At 40.2% G+C, this 26,029-nt stretch overlaps 1 protein-coding gene across 1 annotated transcript in view; it reads right to left on the reverse strand.

The window, feature by feature from the left end:
• LOC122748191 (alpha-ketoglutarate-dependent dioxygenase alkB homolog 6-like) overlaps nt 1-25,194 on the reverse strand; it is a 44,482-nt gene extending 19,288 nt beyond the window's left edge. The window contains 3 exon segments of the mRNA XM_043993875.1: nt 16,909-17,096; nt 24,722-24,847; nt 25,056-25,194. Of these exon segments, the coding sequence (XP_043849810.1) occupies nt 16,909-17,096; nt 24,722-24,847; nt 25,056-25,194 (453 nt within the window).
• Between the last annotated feature and the right edge of the window lie 835 nt (nt 25,195-26,029).

The raw sequence follows: 26,029 nt of genomic DNA on the forward strand, positions 1-26,029 counted from the left end.
GCTTTTTGTTACATGAGTGCATTTGGGCCAGCAGGTGGCGCCCTCGAGGCAGGTTATTTCTTCGTTTTCATCAAGTTATTCTCAGCCTTTTGAGAAGGCTGCCTTCTGTTTTTTATGTCTAGGACTGGAGAAGCATAGATATGAATAACATTTATAGGATTTCTTTTTTCACTATGCTTATGAGGAAAGTTCTGTGGTTAACTCCTGGTTGTTCAACATTTAAAAAAAAATAATGCTTTAGAATACATTAAAAAGCTATGCTAATGAGATTTATAGAGGACACAAAACAAGGATATGTAATGCATCCAGTGACAGAATCAAGACGTGAAAGCATCCCCAGAAGTCTGGGATACTAGGCTGACACCAAGAGGGTAAAACTGGCAGAGCCAAATGTCAGTCCTGCACTTAGTTTTTAAAATTAGCTAATCTCGAGAAAGAAAGTTTTCATCAGTCAAGTGATGGAGGATTCAGAGATTTCCTCAAGTCAGGATGACCTGAGTTCAAATCACACCTCTGAGACTTACTAGCTGTGTGACCCCGGGCAAGGCACTTAACTTCTGTTTCTTCAGTTTTCACATCTATAAAATGGTGATAATAATGGCACATAGCTCCCAGGGTTGTTAATGAGGATCAAATGAGATAAGAATTGTAGAGTGTTTAGCACAGTGCGGTAGGAATGTTGGCTATTATTATTCTCAGAATATTTTAAATGCCTAAGAGAAAATACAAAGGATTACAAAGGAAACCAGTTATATTGAAATTTATTTATCAAAATATAAACAAATAAGTTTATGGACCATAGGTTAAGAATTCCTGCTTTATACTGTCTCACTTGGTAATCTCATAAACCCACATGGCTTCAATTATCATCTCTATGCAAATGATTCTGAGGTCTATTTATTGAACCTAATCTCACTCCTGAACTGCAATCCTTCGGGCATCACTTTTTGGATACCTTTTGGACATCTTGAATTGGATGTCTCCTGGGTATTTATTTCAAATTCAACATGTTCAAAATAAGACTCATCATTATTCTCCCAAAACTTTTCTCTTTTCCAAACTTCTTTATTACTCTTCAGGGTACCACCATCTAACCCAGCCACTCAGGTTTGAAACTTTGGTGTCATTCTCAGTTCTTTACCCTAATTCACCTCACATAGCCAATCTATTAATGAATTTTGTCTTTTCTACTTTTGTACTAATTCTCACATATATCCCCTTCTCTCTACCCACAAAACCACTACCTTGATTCAGGCACGCATCACCTCTCACTTGGACAATTGCAACATCCCTTTTCCTGCTCTTCTTGCCTCGTGTCTTCCATATTCAGTCGATTCTCCACTCTGCTGCCAAAGTAGTTTCCCTAAAGAATAGGTCTAAGAAACCTATCCATGTAATTCTCCTACTCCAGCAACTCTTTGTTGTGTTAGGTACTGTGCTAGGCACATTGAATAAAAAGTCCTCTGGCATATAAAGTCCTACACAATCTGGCTCCTTCTTTCCTTTTTAGTCTTAGACTTCACTTCCCTCTAAGTATTCTATGATCCAACTACATTGACTTCCCTGCACACAACTTTCTATTACCCCTGTCCCCTGTAGCTGGAATGCTTTTCCTTCTCATCTCTGCCACTTAGTCTCCCTGACTTCCTTCAGGACCCAGCTCAGATCTACCCTTCAGCAGGAGACCTTTCCTGGTCTTCCCAACTGCTAGCATCTTCCCCTTTGAGATAACCTTCCATCCACTCTGTATATCTTGTATGTACCTACTTATTTATTGTCTCCACTGCTAGAATATGGACTTCTTGGAGTCAAGGTCTTTATTTGCCTATCTTTGTACTCCTGGGTTTAGCGCTGTGCTGGGGACATTGGAAGAACTTTAAAAAATGCTTATTGATTGAAAGAGATCAGTAAACAGCAATATTGTTTGTTTTGGGTTTTTGGGGGGGGCAGGGCAATGAGGGTTAAGTGACTCGCTCATGGTCACACAGCTAGTAAGTGTCAAGTGTCTGAGGTCAAATTTGAACTCAGGTCCTCCTGAATCCCAGGGTTGGTGCTTTATTCACTACACCACCTAGCTGCCCCCAGCAATATTGTTTTTTTTTTCATTATTTTGTTTTGTTTTTTTGGTGAGGCAGTTGGGGTTAAGTGACTTGCCCAGGGTCACACAGCTGGTAAGTATCAAGTGTCTGAGGCCAGACTTGAACTCAGGTCCTCTTGAATCCAGGGCTGGTGCTTTATCTACTGCACCACCTAGCTGCCCCTGCAAAATTGTTTTAAGACTTTGAGTGAATATGTTATTTTGTCTATTATGAATACCCAAATTAATTATAAAGGACATATGAAGAAAGATTCTATCTGAATCCAGAGAGAACTGATAAATAGAAGTATGTATGAAATAATTTTACATACATAAGTAAATATATGTGGAAATAAAAGTGTTATAGAATAATTTTACATATGTGTATGTATATGTGTATATATATATGTGTGTGTGTGTGTGTGTGTATGTATACACACACCTGAGGCAACTATGTTGCACAGTGAATAGAGCACTGGCTCTGGAGTGAGGAGGACCTGAGTTCAAATCATATCTCAGACCCTATGTGACCCTGGGCAAGTCACTTAATCCCAATTGCCTTAAATATCCAGGGCCATCTCCAGTCATCCTCATGTATATTTTGCCACTGAACCCAGATGGCCTGGAGGAGAGAGTGAGGTTGGTGACTTTGCACAAACCTCCCTCATTTAATTGAATTCAATGCAAGTCATGACATCACCCAGATGTCATGGTTCTTTTTCAGAGTGGACAAACAACAAGAACAACAACAGCAACAACTGATAGTCATCTCTAGGGCACCTAGGGTGTGCATGTGGGTGTGGTGTAGGAGGGTGGGGGAGGGGAAAAAAGGGTAAAAATTCCATGACAATTTTGTTGTATATTTGAAAGGAATAGATAGTTGTGCATAGTAGATTTGTAGTTTCATGTACAATAATATTTTTTATTGTGCTATATTATGAAAATGCTTGTTTTATTTCATAAATTAAAAGTAAAATTTAAAAAATAATAAAAAATAAAGAGATCTGGGGTTTTAGCTGATTCAGCAAATTCAGCATTAGTCAACTGTGTGACACATGGCTGTCGAAAAACCCCCAACCCCCAAAACAACAATCCATAATTAAATATTAGCATGCATAGAAGGACAAAGTCTAGAACACAATTGTATCATCTGAACTTTGTGCTAATCTGATCATACCCAGCATATTGAATTCAGTTCTGACTATCATATCTCAAGATGGTTACTGACAAATTGAGGAGTTTCCATAAAAGGGATAGATTTGGGGAAGACATTTTGCACTGGCAAGAACCCAGTCTTGGCTATGCTTCTTATTACCTATGCCAACCTGAATTCAAGAGAAAACAGCAAAACTGAGGTCTTCAATCAGGGCAAGTGAGTTGCAGGGTATGGTGCCACACAGGCTGGGAACAGGGATTATATAGAATAGGTACCAAGGCAAGGGGGATGGTCAGGCTGCAGGTAGAGGACAGGTTAGGGATGGCTCACAGTTTCACAAGGTAAGGGTTTTTTTGCATAACTAGCAAAAATCCATAGAAAAAGCTTGGGAATCTCTGGAAGGGAGAGTTTGGGACATTTAAAAATTAGTCAGAGGCTGGGAATGATAATATCTGGTCAATCTCTGGGAATTCATGTGTCTGGGAATGGGGACAAGGTTAGATTCAGTCAGCATCTATAAGACTCTACATAAGTTAGTTCACGGGGCGGCTGGGTGGCACAGTAGATTAAGCCTGAATCCAGCCCTGGATTCAGGAGGACCAGAGTTCAAATCCGACCTCAAACACTTGACACTTATTAGCTGTGTGACCCTTGGCAAGTCACTTAAACCTCATTGCCCCGACCCCCAAAAATGACACATTTCCTTAAAAACAAAAATAAATTAAAAAAAATAAGTTTATTCACCTCTTTTGACCTGCTTTCCCCCCCCCCCTGCCAAATGGGGAGAGGGGAGGTTAGATATGCCATATCTAAGAACCTTTCCAGGTCTAAATCCTATGATTCAAGAGTGATAAGGGATCTAGAAACTAAATGATAACAGGAACTTGGACTATTTAGCTTGGGGAAAATAAAATAAAAAACAAACACCAACAACTACAACAAAGTTGGGTAAGATAGGTGTCATCATGTATTTTAAGTGCTGTTTTCATGTTCTCTACCAGAGATACTTATGTGTGATTTATGAACTTGTTTTTTAAAAAATATTTTTATAGTGGTACCTCAATATAATTGGATTCCTTTGTAATTCTATGTCTTTTGTTTTATGCATTTAAAAACATTCTTCTGAGAAGGGGGTTTCTTAACATTTTTCATTTTGTTCTTTACTAATTTAGATGAGGATTTAGATTTACTGTGTATAACTCTAGAGGATAGAAATTACTAAAGTAGATTCTGAAACTACATACTATTTTTCTAATGGTAAGGGCTGTACAACAATGGAAAGAATGGCTTAATTTACCAGTGAATTTATACTTGTTATAAAAGTGTTTGAGTAGACGCCTGATAAACCCAACGTCATAGAAAGGATCCCTGAAATACATCTCCAAAATCCCTTTCAGGCCTAACATTCTGGGAAAGTGTGGGTCTGTTCATGTTGCCCCCTCTCCCACCCCTAACCCCCACTCACTCTGTAACCTTCAGTGGCTCCCTATGCTCTCCAGGATCAAATATAAAATCCTCTGTTTGGCATTGAAAGCCCTTCCTAACTTAGCCCTACCTTTACCTTTTCTGTCTTCTTACACCTAATTCCCACCCCACCCCAATACTCTTTGATCCAGTAACACTGGTCTCCTTGCTGTTGCCAGGACAAGATATTCCATCTCCTAACTCTGGGCATGTTCTTTGGCTGTCCTTGGTGCTTGGAACTCCCTCCCTCCTCATCTCTGCTTTCTGAATTCCCTGGCATCCTTCAAATCCCAGCTAAAATCCCACCTTCTACAGGAAGCCTTTCCCAGAGCCCCTTAATTCTACTTCTTTTTGTTAATTATTTCTTATTCATTCTCTACATAGCTTGCTTGTACATAATTGTTTGCATATTATCTCCCCTGTTCAACTGTGAGCATCTTGAAGGCAAAGACTATTTTTGCCTTTCCATTTATTTCCAGTGCTTAGCATTGCCTGGCACTTAGTAGGTGCTTAATACATCCTTGTTGACTGACTGATTGGGAGTTTGAAACAAAAATGAACCTGAAAAATTAAAAAAAGTAAACCTCAAAGAACTTAAAAACATTAATAGTGTTTTATTTCCAGGTCTGAACACTTCTGTATCCCTCATTGGTAATATACTCCATTTTTAGCATTTCTTTGAACTCATTTTCAACTCCTTGGTAACTAAAAGAGAAATCCTGCAGAAGAATTCTTCTCTCTCAGCCCCTTCCCTCCCGCTTCTGGCTGAACTGGCCCATCATCAGAGGGAGAGGCCCTGGAGGAGGAAACAGCCTTTGTGGTGGATGGGCTCCTCCCAAGTTCAGTAGAAAACCTCCCTGGCTTGGCATCTGCCAGATTTTCTCCCTGCTTCAAAGGGCTAGGGGAAGGCAGTGACTCTACCCAGCCCATGACTTTGTGCAGAGTACATAGTCCTTTCTCTGCTAACAGCCTGACTGGCCTGACCTTGAGCCTCTGGGAAAACCCCCAATTCTTGATATTCTGAGCTGGAAGGAAGTTCTTGCCCAGCTAGCTTTCCTCCCTCCCTGCCTTAGAGGGGACTCCTGGGGCACTGATGTCATCGTGGGTGATAACTCTATTCTCATTCTTAGGCGGGCAGGGAGGGGAGAGAAAGCAAGCCAGAGGGCCGACCATATCCTTTCCTCCTCCCTTAGGATTGGAGAGGAAAGGGTGGATAGAAGAAGTTGTTGGCCTGGGAGGATAGGTGTCAGGGTTAGGCCATAGAGATGTTACAGCAATAAGGGTGTATAGATGAACAGAGATTTAAGGAACGTTATGCAAGAATCAGCAAGACTGGTTGTTAGAACAGATTTGGGGAGCAAAGGGGTCAGAAGAGGCAAAAATGATTTTAAGATTATGCATTTGGATGTGTTAAGAGGGGGATGGTGCCATCAAAGTCATGGGGGAAATAAGGATTGTAAGATCATAGATTAGGAAAGACCCTTAAAACAAGGTCAACTAGTATGATTGCTTCATTTTACAGCTGAGGAAACTGAGGCCTACATAGCTAAAGTGACTTTTCTGGGGGCAGCTAGGTGGCGCAGTGGATTTAGGAAGACCTGAGTTCAAATCTGGCTTCAGACACTTGACACTTACTAGCTGTGTGAGCCTGAGCAAGTCACTTAACCCTCATTGCCCCACCAAAAAAAAAAATATTAAGTGGCAGTGGCAGGATTTGAACACAGATTCTTTGATTCCAGATGCAGCAAACTTTCTACTGCCCTTAAAGATAATTTATCTCTGAGTTCTTGATCTTTTGTGTGTCCTGGTCCCCATGGGCAGTCTGAAGAGGCCCATGGACTCCTTCTCAGAAGAATGCTCTTACATAAAATAATATACAAAAATTACAAAGAAAATTAATAATATTGAAAGAAAGTTATCAAAATATTTAAAAACCCTAATTCATGGACCCCCCGGCAACTATCCATGGATCTGCAAACCCCTTATCCAGAACTTGAATGAACGTCCAATATCATCAGAGAGATCGAGAAGGAATTTTAGATATTATCTTATCCCACCTCCTCTTTTTAGAAACAATGACAGCAGTCACTTGTGGAGGGAGGGAAGATGATGGATCCTGTTGGCTTCCCTCAGTTTGTAACTAAAGGTTCAGAAATGTTTTGCTATTCAGGACCAGTGAAATCATTAGGGCAGATGAGAATGCCTGATGTTAGTATTAATCTTGCTGTTGATTACTGTGTGCCACTCGATATCAAGTTATGAGATTGGTAGCTAAATTTATTTACAATTGAGAGTCAGTCTGGTGGCTCTTAAGGATGCTAAAACCCTGCTTCATGGTCCTACATAATTTATTCTTATCTTTTGGTGCTTTTGAATGAGCTAAACCTCTTAAACATAATTAACACATTTATTTTGGTTGGTTTACTTTTGTAGAATTAGAGAAACAGAAGTGGACAGATTTTTTGACTTTAAAAATGGCTGTCCACACTACAGAACTGAGTCAGATTTTATTTTTAAGGAAAAATGGGTATAGTTGAACTTGCTTTATGCTGCTTTCCTGTACCTGGAATGCACAATCTGCTTCCTCCCTCTCTCCTCCCACCATGTCTTTGCTTGTTGGAATGCTTTTTCAAAACCCAGCTCAGACACCACCTTCAGCAAGGCTGTTGTTGTGTTAAATGATCCATTAACTTTTCCAGATTCCTTTTCTTGTGTTCCCAAGGCTCCCCAACTAAAATTATTCCCTTCCTCAAATCTCTCTTATCCCTATGTTTGTATCTCTTCTATACACTTATTTTGTTGTTCAGTTGTATCTGACTCTTCACGACCCCCTTGGCAAAGATACTGGAGTGGTTTGATATTTCCTTCTCCAATTCATTTTACAGATAAAGAAACTGAGGCAAACAGGGTTAATTGATTTGCCCAGGGTCATATAGCTAGTAGGTGTCTGGGATTGGATTTGAATTTACAAAGATGAGTCTTTCCAATTCCCAGTACAGCCACCTAAACAGAGCTACCTAGCTGCCCCTATATAAACTTAACTATAAAATAAAATTAGAAATGACTCTGGGTAAATAATTTAAATTCTTTAATTATCACTTTCCTCATCTGAAAACAAGGATAGTAATACTGTACTACTTGCCTCATAGGATAGTTGTGATGAAAATACTTCATAAACCTTCAAGTGCATATAGATAGGAATAATTATTATTATTATTATTTTTTTTTGGTGAGGCAATTGGGGTTAAGTGACTTGCCCAGGGTCACACAGCTAGTAAGTGTTAAGTGTCTGAGCCTGGATTTGAACTCAGGTACTCCTGAATCCAGGGCCGGTGCTTTATCCACTGCGCCATCTAGTTGCCCTGGAATAATAATTATTAATGAATAACTTTTATGTATCTCATCTTCCCTCCTAGATTAGAAATTTCACAAGTGAAGACCCAAGTATTATTTACGTGTCTTCTTTTCTAAGAATTAGCTAGTATCTTGCATGAATAGGTCCTTGATAAACTTCATTTTCCAGAAAGGAAAAGAATGGTTAATGTATACTCTGTAAAAAAATGAACTGGAGACATTTTTGTGCAAGGAGACACATTTGACTTCATTGCTATCATTGATATTTGAGGGGATGTGACTCATGATTGGAGTGCCTCTAGAAGGGGATGTCATATTCAAAAGAAACAGGATAAGTAAAAGGGGTGAGGCGGAGAAGTATTGTATTTTAAGAAGAATACTTATGTGAGGAAATCCCGGAACCAGAGGGGGAAACATGTTGAGAACATTTGGAGGGTCAATGGAGGTAGAAGCAGAAGTGATTTTATTACTAAATTATATAGTAGACCACCTGGACTGAAAGAAAATGGAGGAGAAGCTCAGGAAACATATAAGCCTGGCTTAAAGGCATTATATAGTAATACTGGGAGACTTCAGTTATTTGGACTTCTGCTGAAATTTTCTCTACACAAGTCAGACTATTTCTTTTTCCCTTCCCTTCCCTTCCCTTCCCTTCCCTTCCCTTCCCTTCCCTTCCCTTCCCTTCCCTTCCCTTCCCTTCCCTTCCCTTCCCTTCCCTTCCCTTCCCTTCCCTTCCCTTCCCTTCCCTTCCCTTCCCTTCCCTTCCCTTCCCTTCCCTTCCCTTCCCTTCCCTTCCCTTCCCTTCCCTTCCCTTCCCTTCCCTTCCCTTCCCTTCCCTTCCCTTCCCTTCCCTTCCCTTCCCTTCCCTTCCCTTCCCTTCCCTTCCCTTCCCTTCCCTTCCCTTCCCTTCCCTTCCCTTCCCTTCCCTTCCCTTCCCTTCCCTTCCCTTCCCTTCCCTTCCCTTCCCTTCCCTTCCCTTCCCTTCCCTTCCCTTCCCTTCCCTTCCTTCCCTTCCCTTCCCTTCCCTTCCCTTCCCTTCCCTTCCCTTCCCTTCCCTTCCCTTCCCTTCCCTTCCCTTCCCTTCCCTTCCCTTCCCTTCCCTTCCCTTCCCTTCCCTTCCCTTCCCTTCCCTTCCCTTCCCTTCCCTTCCCTTCCCTTCCCTTCCCTTCCCTTCCCTTCCCTTCCCTTCCCTTCCCTTCCCTTCCCTTCCCTTCCCTTCCCTTCCTTCCCTTCCCTTCCCTTCCCTTCCCTTCCCTTCCCTTCCCTTCCCTTCCCTTCCCTTCCCTTCCCTTCCCTTCCCTTCCCTTCCCTTCCCTTCCCTTCCCTTCCCTTCCCTTCCCTTCCCTTCCCTTCCCTTCCCTTCCCTTCCCTTCCCTTCCCTTCCCTTCCCTTCCCTTCCCTTCCCTTCCCTTCCCTTCCCTTCCCTTCCCTTCCCTTCCCTTCCCTTCCCTTCCCTTCCCTTCCCTTCCCTTCCCTTCCCTTCCCTTCCCTTCCCTTCCCTTCCCTTCCCTTCCCTTCCCTTCCCTTCCCTTCCCTTCCCTTCCCTTCCCTTCCCTTCCCTTCCCTTCCCTTCCCTTCCCTTCCCTTCCCTTCCCTTCCCTTCCCTTCCCTTCCCTTCCCTTCCCTTCCCTTCCCTTCCCTTCCCTTCCCTTCCCTTCCCTTCCCTTCCCTTCCCTTCCCTTCCCTTCCCTTCCGTGGGACAAGAGGGTTAATTGATTTGTCCAAGGACACACAGCTAATGTCAAGTTTCTGAGGTCAAATTTGAACTCAGGTCCTCCTGAATCCAGGACTTTGTCCACTGTACCACCTAGTTGCCCCCTCGTACTATTTCTTCATGAGTGAATTTTTACCTATGTTCCTTACATAAATGCTCTTCTTATCAACTATTTACATACAAAAAGAGTACTACCTTCCACTTTACAATGATATTTTTATCTTTTAAAAGATGGAGAAACAAATAAGGAAAAATTCTGAATTACATTCTTAGTAACATGGAACAACTGATTTCTGGGGGCGGAAATTATGGGAACTCTAGGGGAAAGTGAGCATTCCACCTCAGAATTTGCAACAGAGAAGAGGAAAGCCCATTAAGAATCTAACACGTAGGGGGCAGCTAGGTGGCGCAGTGGATAGAGCACTGGCCCTGGAGTCAGGAGTACCTGAGTTCAAATATGGCCTCAGACACTTGATACTTACCAGCTGTGTGACCCTGGGCAAGTCACTTAACCCCAATTGCCTCATTAAAAAAAAAAAAAGAATCTGACAAACATGTTTGGGGACAGCAGATTTCAAAGGGCTCAGGGAAAGTACAGCTAATGATTCCCAGCATTAAAATGAAAGTCAGCTTAAGAACCATGGAAAGCTCTCAAAAAAGGAAATTCTGAGGATGCAGAAAAAGAAACATTTATGAAATGGAGGAAAAATAGGGGGGTTGTTTAATGTGCCCAATGTGGATAGCTGGGGAAGTCATTAACTAACTTAGAAAAAGAGACATATATGAAGATAGAAGCAAGGGTATACAACAGAGGATGATGATAAAGGTAGGGCACAGATCTGTAGAAATAGTATCAAGAGTTAAAGCTCAGAGAGAGCTAGACTTGCATGGAAAACTAAGCTTAACAGAAATGGGATTTAAAAATTATATAGGGAATAAGAGGAGAGTCAAAGAAAGGATAGGACCAATGCTCAGGGTGGATGGGATGATGATAACTGGTAATGGATAGAAAGCAGAGATGTTCATTTCTAATTTTTGTTTTTGTTTTTGTTTTTGCAGGGCAATGGGGGTAAAGCGACTTGCCCAGGGTCACACAGCTAGTAAGTGTCAAGTGTCTGAGCCTGGATTTGAACTCAGGTGCTCCTGAATCCAGGGCTGGTGCTTTATCTACTGAGCCACCTAGCTGCCCCTTCATTTCTAATTTTGCTTCCGTTTTCCCTGATAATGGGAATGATTGGAAAGGATAGAACAAAAATGGCTAGTGGGGAGTTGAACCAGGATAGATAAGTGAACACAGGTAATCTTGAAGAGTTTAAGTTACTTGGCACTGATTGATTATATTTTTGGGAACTGAAACAAACAGCAGATATGATTGCTGAGCTGCTGTGATACGTGATATTTGTGATAATCAGTGATATTTGAAAGATTCTAGGGAACAGGAAATATTTTACAGGATTAGAGAAGGACACATGACCTTAATTTCAAAATAGAGAGAAAAATGGCATCTGAAAATTATAGCCTTATGGGTGTGACTTTGATTCCTTCTTTTTTTGTTTGTTTGTTTTTGGTTTTTGTTGGGGCAATGAGGGTTAAGTGACTTGCCCAGGGTCACACAGCTAGTAAGTGTCAAGTGTCTGCCCCCCCGACTTTGATTCCTTCTAAAATTCTAGAACATAATATTAAAGAGATGGCTAATTAACAGATAGAAGAGGAAGTAGTGGTTACAATAAGCCAGTATGATTTCATCAAGAACAGGTTACTAGGGCAGCTTAACCCTCATTGCCCCACCCAAAAAAAGGATAAAGGAAAAAAAGAACAGACTATTTCAGCTTAATATTATTTACATTCTGAGATAAAAGGGAATAATGTAAATATTGTTTAATTAGACATTAGTCAAGCATTTGACAAAAACTCATACTAGTTTTATGGAAATGACTGAGATATAGGCTAGCCATAGTATGATTTATTAGGTTGATTTAAAATTCTTAAATGTCTAGATCCAATAATTAGTCATACATTTCAATATCAAGTTGGAAAGAGGTCTTGGGTAGTGACCCAGGGATCTATGACTGACCCTGTGATGTTTAAGGTTTTGCACAATTGCCAAGTCAAAAGCATAGCTGAAACACGAAAATTTTCAGATGATACCAAACTGAGAGGGATAGTTCATGTACTGAATGGCAATCAGTATCCAAAAAGAACTTGGAAGGCTAGAACGTTGGCCCAAATGGAATAAGATGAAATTCAATATGGATAAACTTTTAACTTATGTTAAAAATAAACTTCATAAGTACAAGATAGGGGAGTCATGACTAATTTGTCTGGGAAAAAAAAAAGACTGAGAAGTTTTCGTGGGTGTAAGTTCCATATGAATTAACAACAGTTTGATACAGTAGGCCAGAAAGATAATGTAGTCTCAGCCTGCATTTAGAAGCATACATTTCCAGGAATAAGAAGGTGATAGTCTTTCTATCTTCAACCCTGATAAGTCCACATCTCTAGCATTATGTTCAGTTTAAAGTGCTACCTTTTAGGAAGCATCCTGGTAAACTGGATAATCTAGAAGAGGGAAATTAGTATGGTAAAGTTACTTAAAATTTTTTGTCATATGGGGATCAGCTTAAGATAATGCGAATTTATGTCCTGAAGAAAACAAGACTCAGGGCAGGCGTTTCCGTGTTGTCCAGCGGTGGCTGGTGATTCAAGATGAAGCTTTCTGAGTTGTCTTGAGCAACATGGTAGGTACAGTTTCTTGGGAACATAGTGTCAGTTTGAGCATAAGCAGCTTTGAGGATGAACAACTATAAGCCCAGATCATGAGGCTCTGATAGCTGAGTATGATAAACTCTTCGAAGAAGATAAACTTCTGTTTATTGCAATTTTAACCTGTGAGGTACCAAATGGGAAAACTGGGAAGACTTTATGAACTGTTACAGAGCAGAATGAGCAGAACCAAGTGAATGATTTATATGGTGACAACAACATTGCAAAGAAAAACAACTTTGAAAATCTTAAGAACTCTTATCAATACCATGACTGATCGAAGATCCAGAAGACTCATGATCACACATACTAACCACCTCTTGACAGAGGAGCTGTGGTTCTCAAAGTGTAGAATGAGACATTGATTTTCAGATTCAGCCAATGTTTGAATTTGTTTTTCTTGATTATACATATTTGTTACCAGGTTTTTGTTTTTCTTTTTGTTTTGTTTTCCCTTTTTTTTTTCCATTTTGGTGTGGGAAGTTGGAAGGGAGTTGGAAGAAAAATAGTAATAGTATTGTTTAAAAAAGGTCAGTGAAGCATTTAAGTGCATGGGAATAATGAGAAGAAAGTGCAAAAGGAATGCAAATAAGAATTTGTTTTGAAATTATGGTCCTAGTGGGTATAATTAAGAGCAAATGTTGCAGGCTAGGACAGATTTTGGCTTAAAGTACCTTGCAGGATTGTTGTGATGATCCAGTGAGATAATAATTGCAAAGTACTTAGCATAGTGCCTGGCATATAATAAGCACTATATAAATCTTAGTCCTCATTTGTCATCATCGGCATCACCAACATCATCACCACCATCAGCATATCCATCATCTCCTTCTCCTTCTTCTCTTACTCCTCCTTCTCCTTCTTCTCCTTCTTCTCCTTCCTTTTTCTTCTTCTTCTTCATCTTCATTATCATCACCAACACCACCAACACCATCATCTTCATCACCATGACCACTATCTTCATCTCAAAACCCTTGACATCCTCTACATTCTCTACTCCTTTCCCCCACTCTTTGATAATGGAAGTCCTCTTCCTTGTGGAGGTGAACTCTCCATGCACCCTCGAACTCATCTCCTTTTATGTTTTCTAGCAGATTGCCCTTACTATCATACCCCATCTCTTCAATTTTTAACCTCTCCCTACCTACTGGTTCTTTTGCTACTGTCTTCAGATATGCCCGAGTGTTCCCCATCCTTAAAGAATTTTCATTAGATCCTACCTACAATCCTGCTATCATCCTAGATGTCTCCTTTTCTCAGCCAAAGTTGTAGGAAAATGAATCTACATTTGTTGACTCCATTTCCTTTTCTCTTACTCCCCAACTTTTTCTTTCTGGATTCTAACCTCAAATGAAACTATTGGTAAATTTACCAATAATCTCTTAACAGACAAATTTGATGATCTTTTCTCAGGTCCCATTCTTCTGAGTATGTCATTAGTGACCATCCTATCCTCCAGGATAGTCTTTCTTTCCGTTTTTTGTCACCCTGTTCTGTCTTGGGTCTCCCTTGATAACATCATACATCTAATGGCCCCCAACTCTGGAAGTTTTCCAAGGCTTTTCTATGTCTATGCCCTTTCTTGGTGACCTTATCACTTCTTATGTTATTTAATTAGACAAATGACTCAAGTCCTGTCTCTGACAAATGCTGTCTGGGTATTGGGTCAAATTGGGCAAGTCACTTGACCTTTTGGTTTTCTAAGCAACTCTTGAGTTGCAGGGAAGATGCTGACCTGCATTAGAAGGGGTAGTTTCGCTGTGTTACCCTGGGCAAGTCACTCAACCCCCATTGCCTCACACAAAAAAGAAAGAAAAAAGGGGGTAGTTTCAGGGGAAGCTAGGTGGCACAGTGGATAAAGCACTGGCCCTGGATTCAGGAGGACCTGAGTTTAAATCTGGCCTCAGACACTGTGACACTGGGCAAGTCACTTAACCCTCATTGCCCCACAAAAAAAAAGAAGGGGTAGTTTCCTCACCTGCGAGTTGCATATACCAATGCAATGACAGTCTAGTTTCTATCCTTAGCCCTGTGCATATGACTCACAGATTCCTATATTCAACCCCAATCTCTCCCCTGAGCTACTTACTAGACATTTCGTTGTGTTTTTTTTTGGGGGGGGGCAACAGGGGTTAAGTGACTTGCTCAGGGTCACGCAGCTAGTAAGTGTCAAGTGTCTGAGGCTAGATTTGAACTCAGGTACTCCTGAATCCAGGGCCAGCGCTTTAACCACTGTGCCATCTAGCTGCCCCCCTTACTAGACATTTCAAATAGGGACATCTCAAATTAAACATATCAGAATTGAACTCGTTATCTTTTTCCCCAAACCCACTCCTCTACCAAACTTCCCCCTTTCTTTCAAAGATATCACAAAATTTTCAGTTTCCTAGGTTCATAAACTTGACATTTTCCTCAACTCATCTTTTCCTTATTTTTCTTTCTTTTTCCCCCCTTATTTTTCAACCAGCTGCCACATCTTTCTACCTCTACATCCAACCAACTCCTATTCCTTCCTCACACAGCCAACACCTTAGTTCAGGCCATTGTTAACTTTTGAGTAGATTATTGCTGTGACCTCTAAAGTGTTCTCCCTGCCTTCTCCCCCCCCCCCGAAGTTTATCCTGCATTCTGTTGCCAAAGTAATTTTCCTTCAGCACAGAAGTGACTATATTACTTCCCTACTCAATAAATTCCACTGGCCCCTTATTAATTCTTTTTTTTTTTTATTGGTGAGGCAATTGGGGTTAAGTGACTTGCCCGGGGTCACACAGCTACTAAATGTCAAGCGTCTGAGGCCAGATTTGAACTCAGGTACTCCTGATTCCAGGGCCGGTGCTCTATCCACTGTGCCACCTAGCTTCCCCTCCCCCCTCTTAATTCTAGGATAAAATAGAAATTCCTTTGTTATCTTTTAATACTTTCCACAATCTGGCCACAACCTATCCTTCCAGTCACATTGGCCATTTTTCTCCCTCTCATACTTTGTATTTTAGTCAATCTGTTCCTTACACATGGTATTCCATCTCTTCTCTCCAAAACTTTTTTTTTTTTTGGCGGGGCAATGGCGGTTATGTGACTTGCCCAGGGTCACACAGCTAGTAAGTGTCAAGTGTCTGAGGTCTGATTTGACCTCAGGTACTCTTGAATCCAGGGCTGGTGCTCTATCCACTATGCCACCTAGCTGCCCCACTCCAAGCCTTTTTACTGGTGATCCTCCATGTTTGGAATACACTTCTTATTTACCTTCACCACAGAGAATACTCCTCTTTCTTCAAGATTTGGCTCAAACACCAAATGAGTGAAACTTTTCCTGATTTTTACAACTGCTAGTGCCTTCTCTCCTCAACTATCTTTTACCTGTATTTATTTTATTCATATTATAGTTATAGTTAAATATATTATATTTATTTAAAACTGTATTTTATTTATATTTACTTGGTACATAGTTACATATGTGACTGTTGCATCCCCTGTTAGAATTTAAGCTTGTGAGTAGGGTTTATTTCATTTATTGTATTTGCATTCTTAGCACTTCCAGAGTGACTGGGGGAGTAACTGCCAATCATTTAGTAGACACTTAATAACACCTTCAGCAATGCCCTCTCAAACATAGTGAAAGGATGCTGGGTAAAAAACAGAGAAGACCACTCAGTGAAAGGCCTTGGAGATGGTGACTCCAGTGGCTCTAGGATGATAGAAATTGTATCTATCCTTCCTTGAGTTGATTTTTGAGGATGGAGATTGTGAATTCATCAGACAGTAGGGCTTGCTTCCAGTGTTTTGAAGATAAAAAGAGCTTCATAAATGCTTTTACTCTATTTCAATAATAACAAATAACTGACATTTATATAATCCTTTGAGGTTTATAAACCACTTTGCATTTATTCTCATTTGTTCCTCAGAACATCCTTGTGAGGTAGATACTAGTTCTTTTTATTCCTTTTATACAGATAAAGAAACTAAGACTTAGAGAGAAGTTATTTGCCAGTCTCATAGCTAGGTGGGTGTCAGTTTCCTCCTGATTCCATGTTCAGTGCTTTTCCCACTCTACAATGCTGGACTGAGGCTATACTAAATGATAAATCTAATAGATATTTATGAAGCCATTTAAGTATTACAAAATACTATAAAATTCTTTCTGCAGAATCTCATTTGATTCTCAAAATAATTCCGTGAGATAAGTACTTTGGGTATTCTTGTTACTGTGTCTTAGATGTGGAAAAAGAGGCTCAGAAATATTAGGTGACTACCTATCATTTTATAGCCATTGGGGAATATGGGGTGTTCAGGGAAACCTAGCCCCTCTGGTATGAGGGCTTGCTGAACCCTTTTCAGGGCTGCTTATACATCTTTGGTGTCTATCTGTCACCCAGCTCTCACCAAGAAGCTCCAGGAAGCTGTAGGATGAACAGCAGACATATCCAGGTAAAACCATGTCAGCAAACAGTCTTGACCAGGTTGAGGGTAACTGATAGGCTTTAAAGGGTAGATGCCTACCCTAAGCATGTGAGGACTACCTCGGTGCATTGGGCAGATGAGAACAATTTTTCCGATGGCCATGAAGAAAGCTGAAATAGGACATTGGTCAGATATCAAAGATAACAAGATTATCTACCGTATCCTGGGCTATTGCAGCCATTTTGCCTTTTTTCTTGCCACTGGACTTCAGTGACTCTGGAAGAGAGAGTGAGGCTGATGACTTTGTGCAACTCTGCCTCGCTTAAATCCAATTCATGTGCAAGTCAAGATACCACCCCATGATGTCATTGGTCTTCTTGAAAAATAAAGGATGAACAAAAATAATATATTTAGTGTTAGAAGAAAGATGGAAAATCTTGTCTGGCTAACCTTCAAAAATTTCTGTTGAGGGGCAGCTAGGTGGCGCAGTGGATAGAGCACCAGCCCTGGAATCAGGAGTACCTGAGTTCAAATCCAGCCTCAGACACTTAACACTTACTAGCTGTGTGACCCTGGGTAAGTCGCTTAACCCCAATTGCCTGACAAAAAAAAAAATTTCTGTTGAGCCAGGCATGTGGCAAAGAAGAATAGGTCATTTTAGTCCATTCAAAACCAATTAAAATAACAGCATGATTTGAAAATGGCATACCTGAGATCAAATCCTGATGGATACACAGCAGCTATAGGATCATGGTCAAGTTACCCTGTTTTCCTGGCCTCAATTTGCCTCATCTCTAAAATGGAATACACTACTTCTCAGGGTTATGATGCTTTGTATGATAACTTTATGTCACCTCGATTAGTAATCAGCAGACTTATCTCTTTTATTTATTTGATCAAATCACCTAAACTCCCTAAACCTCAGTCTCATCATCTGTAAAGTGTGCAGGTTGGTCCAACACAAAGGTGCTTTACTGGGGATCTGTGAACTTTTAAAAATATTTAAATATTCAAATTATTAAAATATTTTGATAACTTTATTTCAGTAATTATTTTCCTTTGTGATCCCATGCATTTTCTTTTTTTTTTTAATTTCTTTTTTTCTTTTTTAATTTTTTTTTAAGTGAGGCAATTGGGGTTAAGTGACTTGCCCAGGGTCACACAGCTAGTAAGTGTTAAGTGTCTGAAGCTGGATTTGAACTCAGGTACTCCTGACTCCAGGGCCGGTGCTCTATCCACTGCGCCACCTAGCTGCCCCCCATGCATTTTCTTTTACACATTTAAAAGCACGATTCTGAGAAGGCGATCCAAAGGCTCCATCAGATTGTGAAAAGGGTCTATGTCACTACAAAGTTTAAGAACTCTGAGAAATAAGAAATCTAATGTTGCTCCCAGGTGAGAAATTCTGTTATGGTGTGACTTTAGTTTAGCATACTAAACAAAATCACAAAACTATTAGGAAGTACTGATGATAAAGTTGAAGTACAAGAATTTTTCTTTGATGACTTGACAAGGCCTAAAGAGGTCATTGAACTAATTTCCCTTTGTGCTAGGAAGTATTTTATTTCATTCCCTCTAATATGGTTGGTGGCCCTATAATTCTGCAAAGCTAGGTAAATGGAAGGCTTCTGAATATGGACAGTGTTGTTGTCACAAAGTCCTTTATTTTGTGGAGACAGGGTTGTAATTTGAAAATGACAATAGTATGTAAAATTATTAGAGAATGTCTTAGACCTCTAGGTGGTGCTGCTTAAAAACAGTTTCCTCTTCTAATCTTCTGACTGATTCTAAGAGCCTCTAGGGAGGGTGTATTTGAACACAAACCTTAATATAAGGCTTCTACCGTTTTAAAAACACACAGGTATCTATTTGCTGGGTGATATTCACTGGACTCAGAAAAAAATGAGGCTCCAAAGTTTCAGCAAACATTGGTTTCAGTGTTCTGTATTGTTTACTGAGAGTTTGTGGTTTGAATATACCCTTTGGTGAAGTCAATGACGTACAATGATTCTCTCATTTTGTTTTCACTGTATCCATGACTGAGAAATGTGGCTTCTGTAATATGATTTTTGAAATTAAAAAGATATAAAATCAATTAAATAAGCCGGAGATATAGAGAGAGAGGGAGACGGAGCGAAAGAGGGAGAGAGAGAGGGAGAGAGAGAGGGAGAAACACAGAGAGAAAGAGATTGAGAGACCGAGTGAGACAGAAACACAGTGACAGAGAGACAGGAAAAGATATAGAGAGACCAAGAGTGAGAAAAATGTCCCTATTCTACCCCCATCAGGGTAAACTTTGGAAGCTGTAGCAAGATAATGCAGTGCTTCAAGTCACTATGTACACATTTCTTTTTTTCTCCTTCAGTCAGTGGACCTGGAATCAAATTCTAGTTCTTTTTTTTTTTTTTTTTTTTTGCGGGGCAACGGGGGTTAAGTGACTTGCCCAGGGTCACACAGCTAGTAAGTGTCAAGTGTCTGAGGCCGGATTTGAACTCAGGTACTCCTAACTCCAGGGCCGGTGCTTTATCCACTGCGCCACCTAGCCGCACCCCCTCAAGTTCTAGTTCTAATGATGTGACATTAAGCAAGTCACTTAACCTCTCTGTGCTTCCACTTCCCCATCTGTAAAGTAGGAATAACAATAGTTATATAGGCCTGCCTTGTTTTATTGTGCTTCACAAATACTGTGTTTTTTATAAACTGAAGGTTGTAGCAACCTTCCAATGAGCAAGTCTACTGGCACCATTTCCCCAATAACATGTTCACATCATTTCTCTGTGTCACAAATTGTAATTGGAAGTGGCATGGATTGTGCCCATATGAGATGGTGAACCCAGTCAATAAATATTGTGTGTTTCCTGATTGCTCCACCAATTCTTTATTCCCCGGCGTTCCTGCCTTTCCTCAGACTGCCCTATTCCCTGAGATGCAACAATATTGAAATTAGGCCAATTTAATAACCGATTTAATAAATTTCATAATTTAATGGCCTCTAAGTGTTCAGGTAAAGCCTATAACTTTATATCAAATCCCCAAAATCATTAGGCTTGGTGAAGGAGGCATGTCAAAAGCTGAGAAACACTGAAAGCTAGGCTTCTTGCACCAGCTAAGTTGTGCATGAAAAGGCAAAGTTTTGAAAGGAAACTAAAAGTGAATTTTTTAGCAATAAAGTATTTTTAAATTGTTATGTATATTTTTTAGAGATAATGTTATTGCATATTTAATAGTGTAATATAATATAAACATAACTTTTATATGTACTGGGAAACCAAAAACTTTAAAAACTTGCTTTATTATGATATTTGTTTTATTGAGGTGGTCTAGTACCAAACCTGCAATATCTCCAAAGTATGCCTGTGCTATCTACCAAATACAGTTTGTGTGTATATGTGAGAAAAGTGCTTTGCAAACTATAGACCCTGTATTAATGTAAGCCCTTGTTATTGTTACTATTTCTGTGCAATTTTTCTTGCAAGATATTTCCTGAAATGAATAAAAGCCATCCCTAGTTTAAAAGCTAATCAAAATAAATGACCACATTTAAGATTTATTTACTTAGGTCTTTAAATAATTGTGATCATCCAAGTGACAAGTATTTTTTTCCTGACCAAAATACTTCAAACAAAACCCCAATCCTGTTTCATAAACTTGTTTCTCCCCCCCCCCCAAATCCGGAGGGAACCTTCCCCAATAATTATTATACAAATCATCTCAGAGCTGGCAGGGAACTTTGAGGTGAGTTAATCCAAACTGTATTTTAGAAGACACTCTTTTGCCACTTAGAGTTTTCCAGGGAGGAAGAACTAATTATCTCCATAGGTAGTTTATTCTGCTTTAGGATAATTATGATGGTTAGGAACCTTTTCCTTTACTCAAGCTTACTTGAGAGGGCACTCACATCCCTCTTCCCAGTTCTGCCCTTTGGCACAAAGCAGAATAAATCAAAACCATTTTTCACTGGACTGTCCTTCAAATATAGTACCTGAAGACACTTATCATGTCAGTTGAATTTAATAATTATTTATTAAGAACATACTAGTAGGGGCTGCTAGGTGGTGCAGTGGATAAAGCACTGGCCCTGGAATCAGGAGTACCCGAGTTCAAATGCAACCTCAGACACTTGACACTTACTAGCTGTGTGACCCTGCGCAAGTCACTTAACTCTCATTGTCCTGCAAAAAAAAAAAAATTTTTTTAAATTTAAAAATAAGAACATACTAGTAGTGTAAGGCACTGCATTAGAGGCCAGGGAACCCAAAGATAAAATGCAGTAGAACCCTTCTCCTCAAGTCATTTATGTGGCAGCCAGGTGACAGAGTGGATGGAGCACAGGATCTGGAGTCAGACAGACACCATCAGTCTCAAATATTTTCTGACGGTGTGATTATGAACAAGTGATTTCTGTCTGCCTTAGTTTCCTCATCCATAATATGAGGATTAATAATAGCACTTACCTTCTAAGGTGGCTGTGAGGATAAAATGAGGTGATATTTATAAAGCACTTTGTAAACCTCAAAATATAAATGGTAACTATTGTTATAAACACATTGTTCATTGGAACCCCTTAAACAAAGTCTAGATGACCACTTGTCTATCACATGAATTGTATCAATAAATGAATGAAAAAGCAATAGATAAGTGCTTAGAAGGTATCCTACTGTGTGGGTTCTATTGTGCCACACACTGGAGATTCAAAGAGAAAGGTGAGAATTATGCTTCTCAAGGCACATTCTAATGAGGAGATAGCTACAGGACAGATGCTAAGGCATGACCCAGAAGATACATAGCAGATTGGATAGCAATGTCGACAGGGCTCTGACCTTCCCATGGATCTAGTGAGTTTAGCTTCGGTTGTTAAATTCCAGTGGACTAGATAGCAAGTGATTCCATATGGCTGGAATTTTGAAAATATAGATTTGGAACAAGATTTTTTTTCGGGGGGGTAGAGAAGGAAACAAGCATTTGTTAAGCACCTACTATGTGCCAAGCACCATACTAAGTGCTTTACCAATATTATGTTATTTGATACTCACTACACTATGATGTAAGTGCTATTATTATCCCCATTTTACAGATGAGGAAACTGAGGCAGACAGCAGTTAATTGATTTGCTCAGGACTACACAGCTAAATGTCTGAGGCTGTATTTAAACTCAGGTTTTCTTAACACCAGGCTCAGTGCCCTATCCGCTTTGCCATCTAGCTGCCTTTTTGAGTGGATCTTCAGAGTAAGGCTGAGATACTTGTTTTTATGCTCTGCATATTAGTGAGCTACTGTTTTTGAAAGAGATTTAGTATGCTTGGAAAATTAGCAGAACCAACTGGAGAGAGGAGAGATTAGAAACTGGGAAAGCAGTTTGGAAGCTACTACAATACTAGATGGGAGCAGTGATGAAGGTCTGAACTAAGATCGTAGCAGTCTGAATGGAGAGGAGGAGAAAAATTTGAGATCCTTAATTCTCTGCCACTCTCGTGGCCCCCCTTGGACACTAATTGTCATGGCAAATGGCTTGTTTCTCATGCATTCCTGTTCACTACCCTCGGTTTTGTCACTTAGGGATCCTTAGCAGGGCTTTAGTTATGTCTTGATTTCTCTGACTTTTTATGGGGTTTTCCTATTCTTGGAGATGTCTCGGGATCGTTGCCCAAACACTCAGGTGTTTGAACTGAAGTTAACAATTTCTTGCCAAAGTTCTAATGCAAATAGAAGTTCCCCTCTGCTGTTCATATGAAACAATCCAAATTCCACCCACTCCTGCTTCTTCCTTTGTCTTCAACCTCAGTGTTTAACAAATTACAGACATCAGTTCCTTTTGGTTTGCCTCTTTACAGGAAAAGTGTTGTTCTAGGACTTGGTGTGACATAATTGCTATTTGCACTCAATTTTTTTTTTTTGTGGGTCAGTGAGAGTTAAGTGACTTGCCTAGGGTCACACAGCTAGTAAGTGTCAAGTGTGTGAGGCCAAATTTGAACTCAGGTCCAGCTGAATCCTGGGTTGGTGCTTTATCCACTGTACCACCTAGCTGCCCCCCTGCACTCAATTATAAAAATTGGTTTATTTTTCAATATTTTCAATCTAGTTCTCTGTCCTCTTTTGTGGTTTAAAAAAAAGTGTGGAGTAGTCATGTGGTAAGAGTGAGAAAGGACCAATGGACAGCCTGAATGATTTCCTATTACCAATGGAATATTTAAAAACCTAGAGGGAGTCTTCAGCATATTGAGTAAACCCTTTAACAAGGATTCCTGGAAAGACATGGATGAAGATTATACAGGATGAAAAGCTGTGGATGGGTTGAGATCTTTACTATTCATAATATCATAGATTTAGAGTTGGAAAGGATCTTTTAGGTCATCTAGTCCAAACTTTTCATTGAATGGAAGAAAAGACAGGCCCAGAGAGGTTGTGATTTGTCTTGCGTCATGCAACTAATAATTACTGAGACAGGATTCGAACCAAGATCTTACTCACTGTAGATTTAGCACTCTTTCTACTAATTCATGCTGGCTTCTATATTGTGGGAAGTATTCACAGATCCATGTATCCATTGAAGCACCAAAGAGAGTAGTAGAGGTATTAAAAAAGACAGAGGGAATGGTTGTGTGATATTAATATTAACATTTCTTTTGGCTTCCTGTTAGTGGTTTTGTTGTTGTTGTTGCTTTGTGCTGTTGTTATTCCTATGATGGGACTCTGTCCAGAGTGTTTCTGATGCAATAAAATCCTGTTATGTGAAGACTTGCTTCTGTCTTCCTAGTTTTATGTCTATTTCACACACTAGAAACAGTGGCTATATCCAGAAATCAGCTGCCTAGCTCTATAGAAAGGACAGCTTTTCTAAGAGATTTCTTTTTCTTTAGTGCTTACTTTTGTATTGGATAACTAACTGAACTCAGAAAGCAATCTATGATGACCCACACTACATGCTATGATTTTGAATAGGATGTGATAAGCTAGATTTTGGAGCTAGAATGTGGCTCTTCCATCCCCAGTTTTATACACTCAGTAGTTAGATTGGTTGCTGGAGAGATGTCTCCTTGTTGAAAGACTGCTGGGTTTGTTAATGCCTCCTAGCAACCAGAAGAACAACGCTCCAGTGGCTTTGTGACTTGATCCTGGGAAGGAATTTCTTTGTAGCTACATGGTTCCTCATACTTTGGGGCATTGAAATAGAGACTAGAGCTGTGTGCTTAAACAGCGTGTTCCATCAATCTCACATTACTGTGTTGTGACATATCAATGAGCATATGATTTGGTTGTTTGTTTGATCTGTGAGATTTTTAAAAGTCAGAAATGGCATGTAATGTAATAGTACTTGGAAATCTTTCTAGGGAAATACCCTCTCATGCTCATTTGGCTCTAAAACAGTGCTTTGTAGACTTGAAGGGTACACTGACAGCTCTCCAGGGGGTTGTTGAAAGGAACGATGCTGCTGAGTGTGATTCCATCAGGACCTATGTCCTTGCTACATGAGGGGTTCAGACTAAGTTAGTTTGAAGGGTCCCCTCAAAAAATTAGAGATGGGATAAAAAGACAGGTATTTCCTCTGCTTTACAGTGATTTAAAATTGATTTTATTCTTCAGAATAACCATTAGATAGGGCTAAGCTGTTTTATCCCCTTTGAGGGTGAGGGGAATTTTTGGCAATATAGAAGTCTCAGTGGAGGACAAGAAGAAAATTAGGGGAAAACTAAGGAGATGACTCATAATTCCCTGAGCCCTTGTTCTTTGCCTATTTTGATGTTTCATGAATGTATTGTGTGCCTCAAAAGGTGCTACAAGATGGTAATTTTCTTGCCTGAGGGCCTTCCGGGCATAAGCTCCACAGGAGTTAGCTTGCTTGTGCCTGGAGCCTTCCAGCGACACTCAGCTTTCTGAAGTACTACATCCCCAGGCTGAGTGTCTATGGTCAATGATAACCTACCTGAATTTATTTGTCAATGATTAACATATTTATTGTATCCTCCCCAACCCAGGGATTCTGAACCCCTAGCTGTCATTTAACCCCCACCCTCCATCTTCCACTTCTGTATCAAATGGATTATTTTCCATTCCCCTTAAGCCAAAGTAGACAGCATCCTAATCTAAAGGTATCCAGCCTTTCTCTGAGCTCTCTACAATGCCTGCTCTACAAGTAACAGATTTGCTTTCATCTAAAACCTTTTCCTTTCCCATTCCTTCCAGCATCTTGCACCCTTCAAGATCTAGATTCCTCTTGACCATACAACCTCCCTGGCCAACCTTTTCAGCACTGTTTACACCTTCACTCATACTCCCAACGCATTGGTGATGGTGGAGGGAGTTGGAATACTACTTGATCTCAATTGCCAACTTCTAGACTCTCCCTCTATCACTATTACTCAATAACCTCTGTTCCTTTGAGGTTCATATCATCTGTATTTATCACCCCTTCAAAATTCTGGTGGCTACCCTCAACCAACCATCAGACATCTAGGGTACTCTCTTTCCTTTCTTAATGAATTCAATGCCTGGTTCTGAGTCTTTCTTTCCTCCCCAGCTCCTGCCCTTTCATTAAAGTACTTCCATATTCATATGGGTATTCCTCAAACACCCTAACCCCTCAGTGTTTCAGCATACTCATTTCCCATGACCTATATTCCTTTACCCCACCTCAGCTACACTCAGAGATAGTTATCTCCTTGGTCTTTCCATCATCTACAAATTCACCACTTCCATGTTCATAAGCCCTGAAATTCCTTTATCTGATCACCATATTTTTTTCCTTTTCACCTCTCCTTCTGCCTAGCGACCCCCAAACTGGTTTTTCATCCTTTCCTCCTTGATGAACCAGTTAAAATTTACACTGACTTCTATTGAGTCCCTTGCCCCATTATCCTGTCAAAGATCTTGCCTTGCCAGCCTCAGCCTCAGACCACTGCTACCACCTGCTGCCTTTGCTAAAATGAAACTGGAGAGTCATGAAACTCTATTGATTGGGTCCTCTAGAAATTTATGTTACATGATTTCAACTGCGCCCTTACTATAACAAGCCAATCCTTTTATACTTTCCTAACTGACTCACTATCCCAGTTGCCACAGCTGCCTTTCCAAACCTTTTCATTGCCCTCAAACTTACCATGCTCTT

This window comes from Dromiciops gliroides, chromosome 1, assembly GCF_019393635.1.
Source record: "Dromiciops gliroides isolate mDroGli1 chromosome 1, mDroGli1.pri, whole genome shotgun sequence".
Lineage (NCBI taxonomy): Eukaryota > Metazoa > Chordata > Mammalia > Microbiotheria > Microbiotheriidae > Dromiciops > Dromiciops gliroides.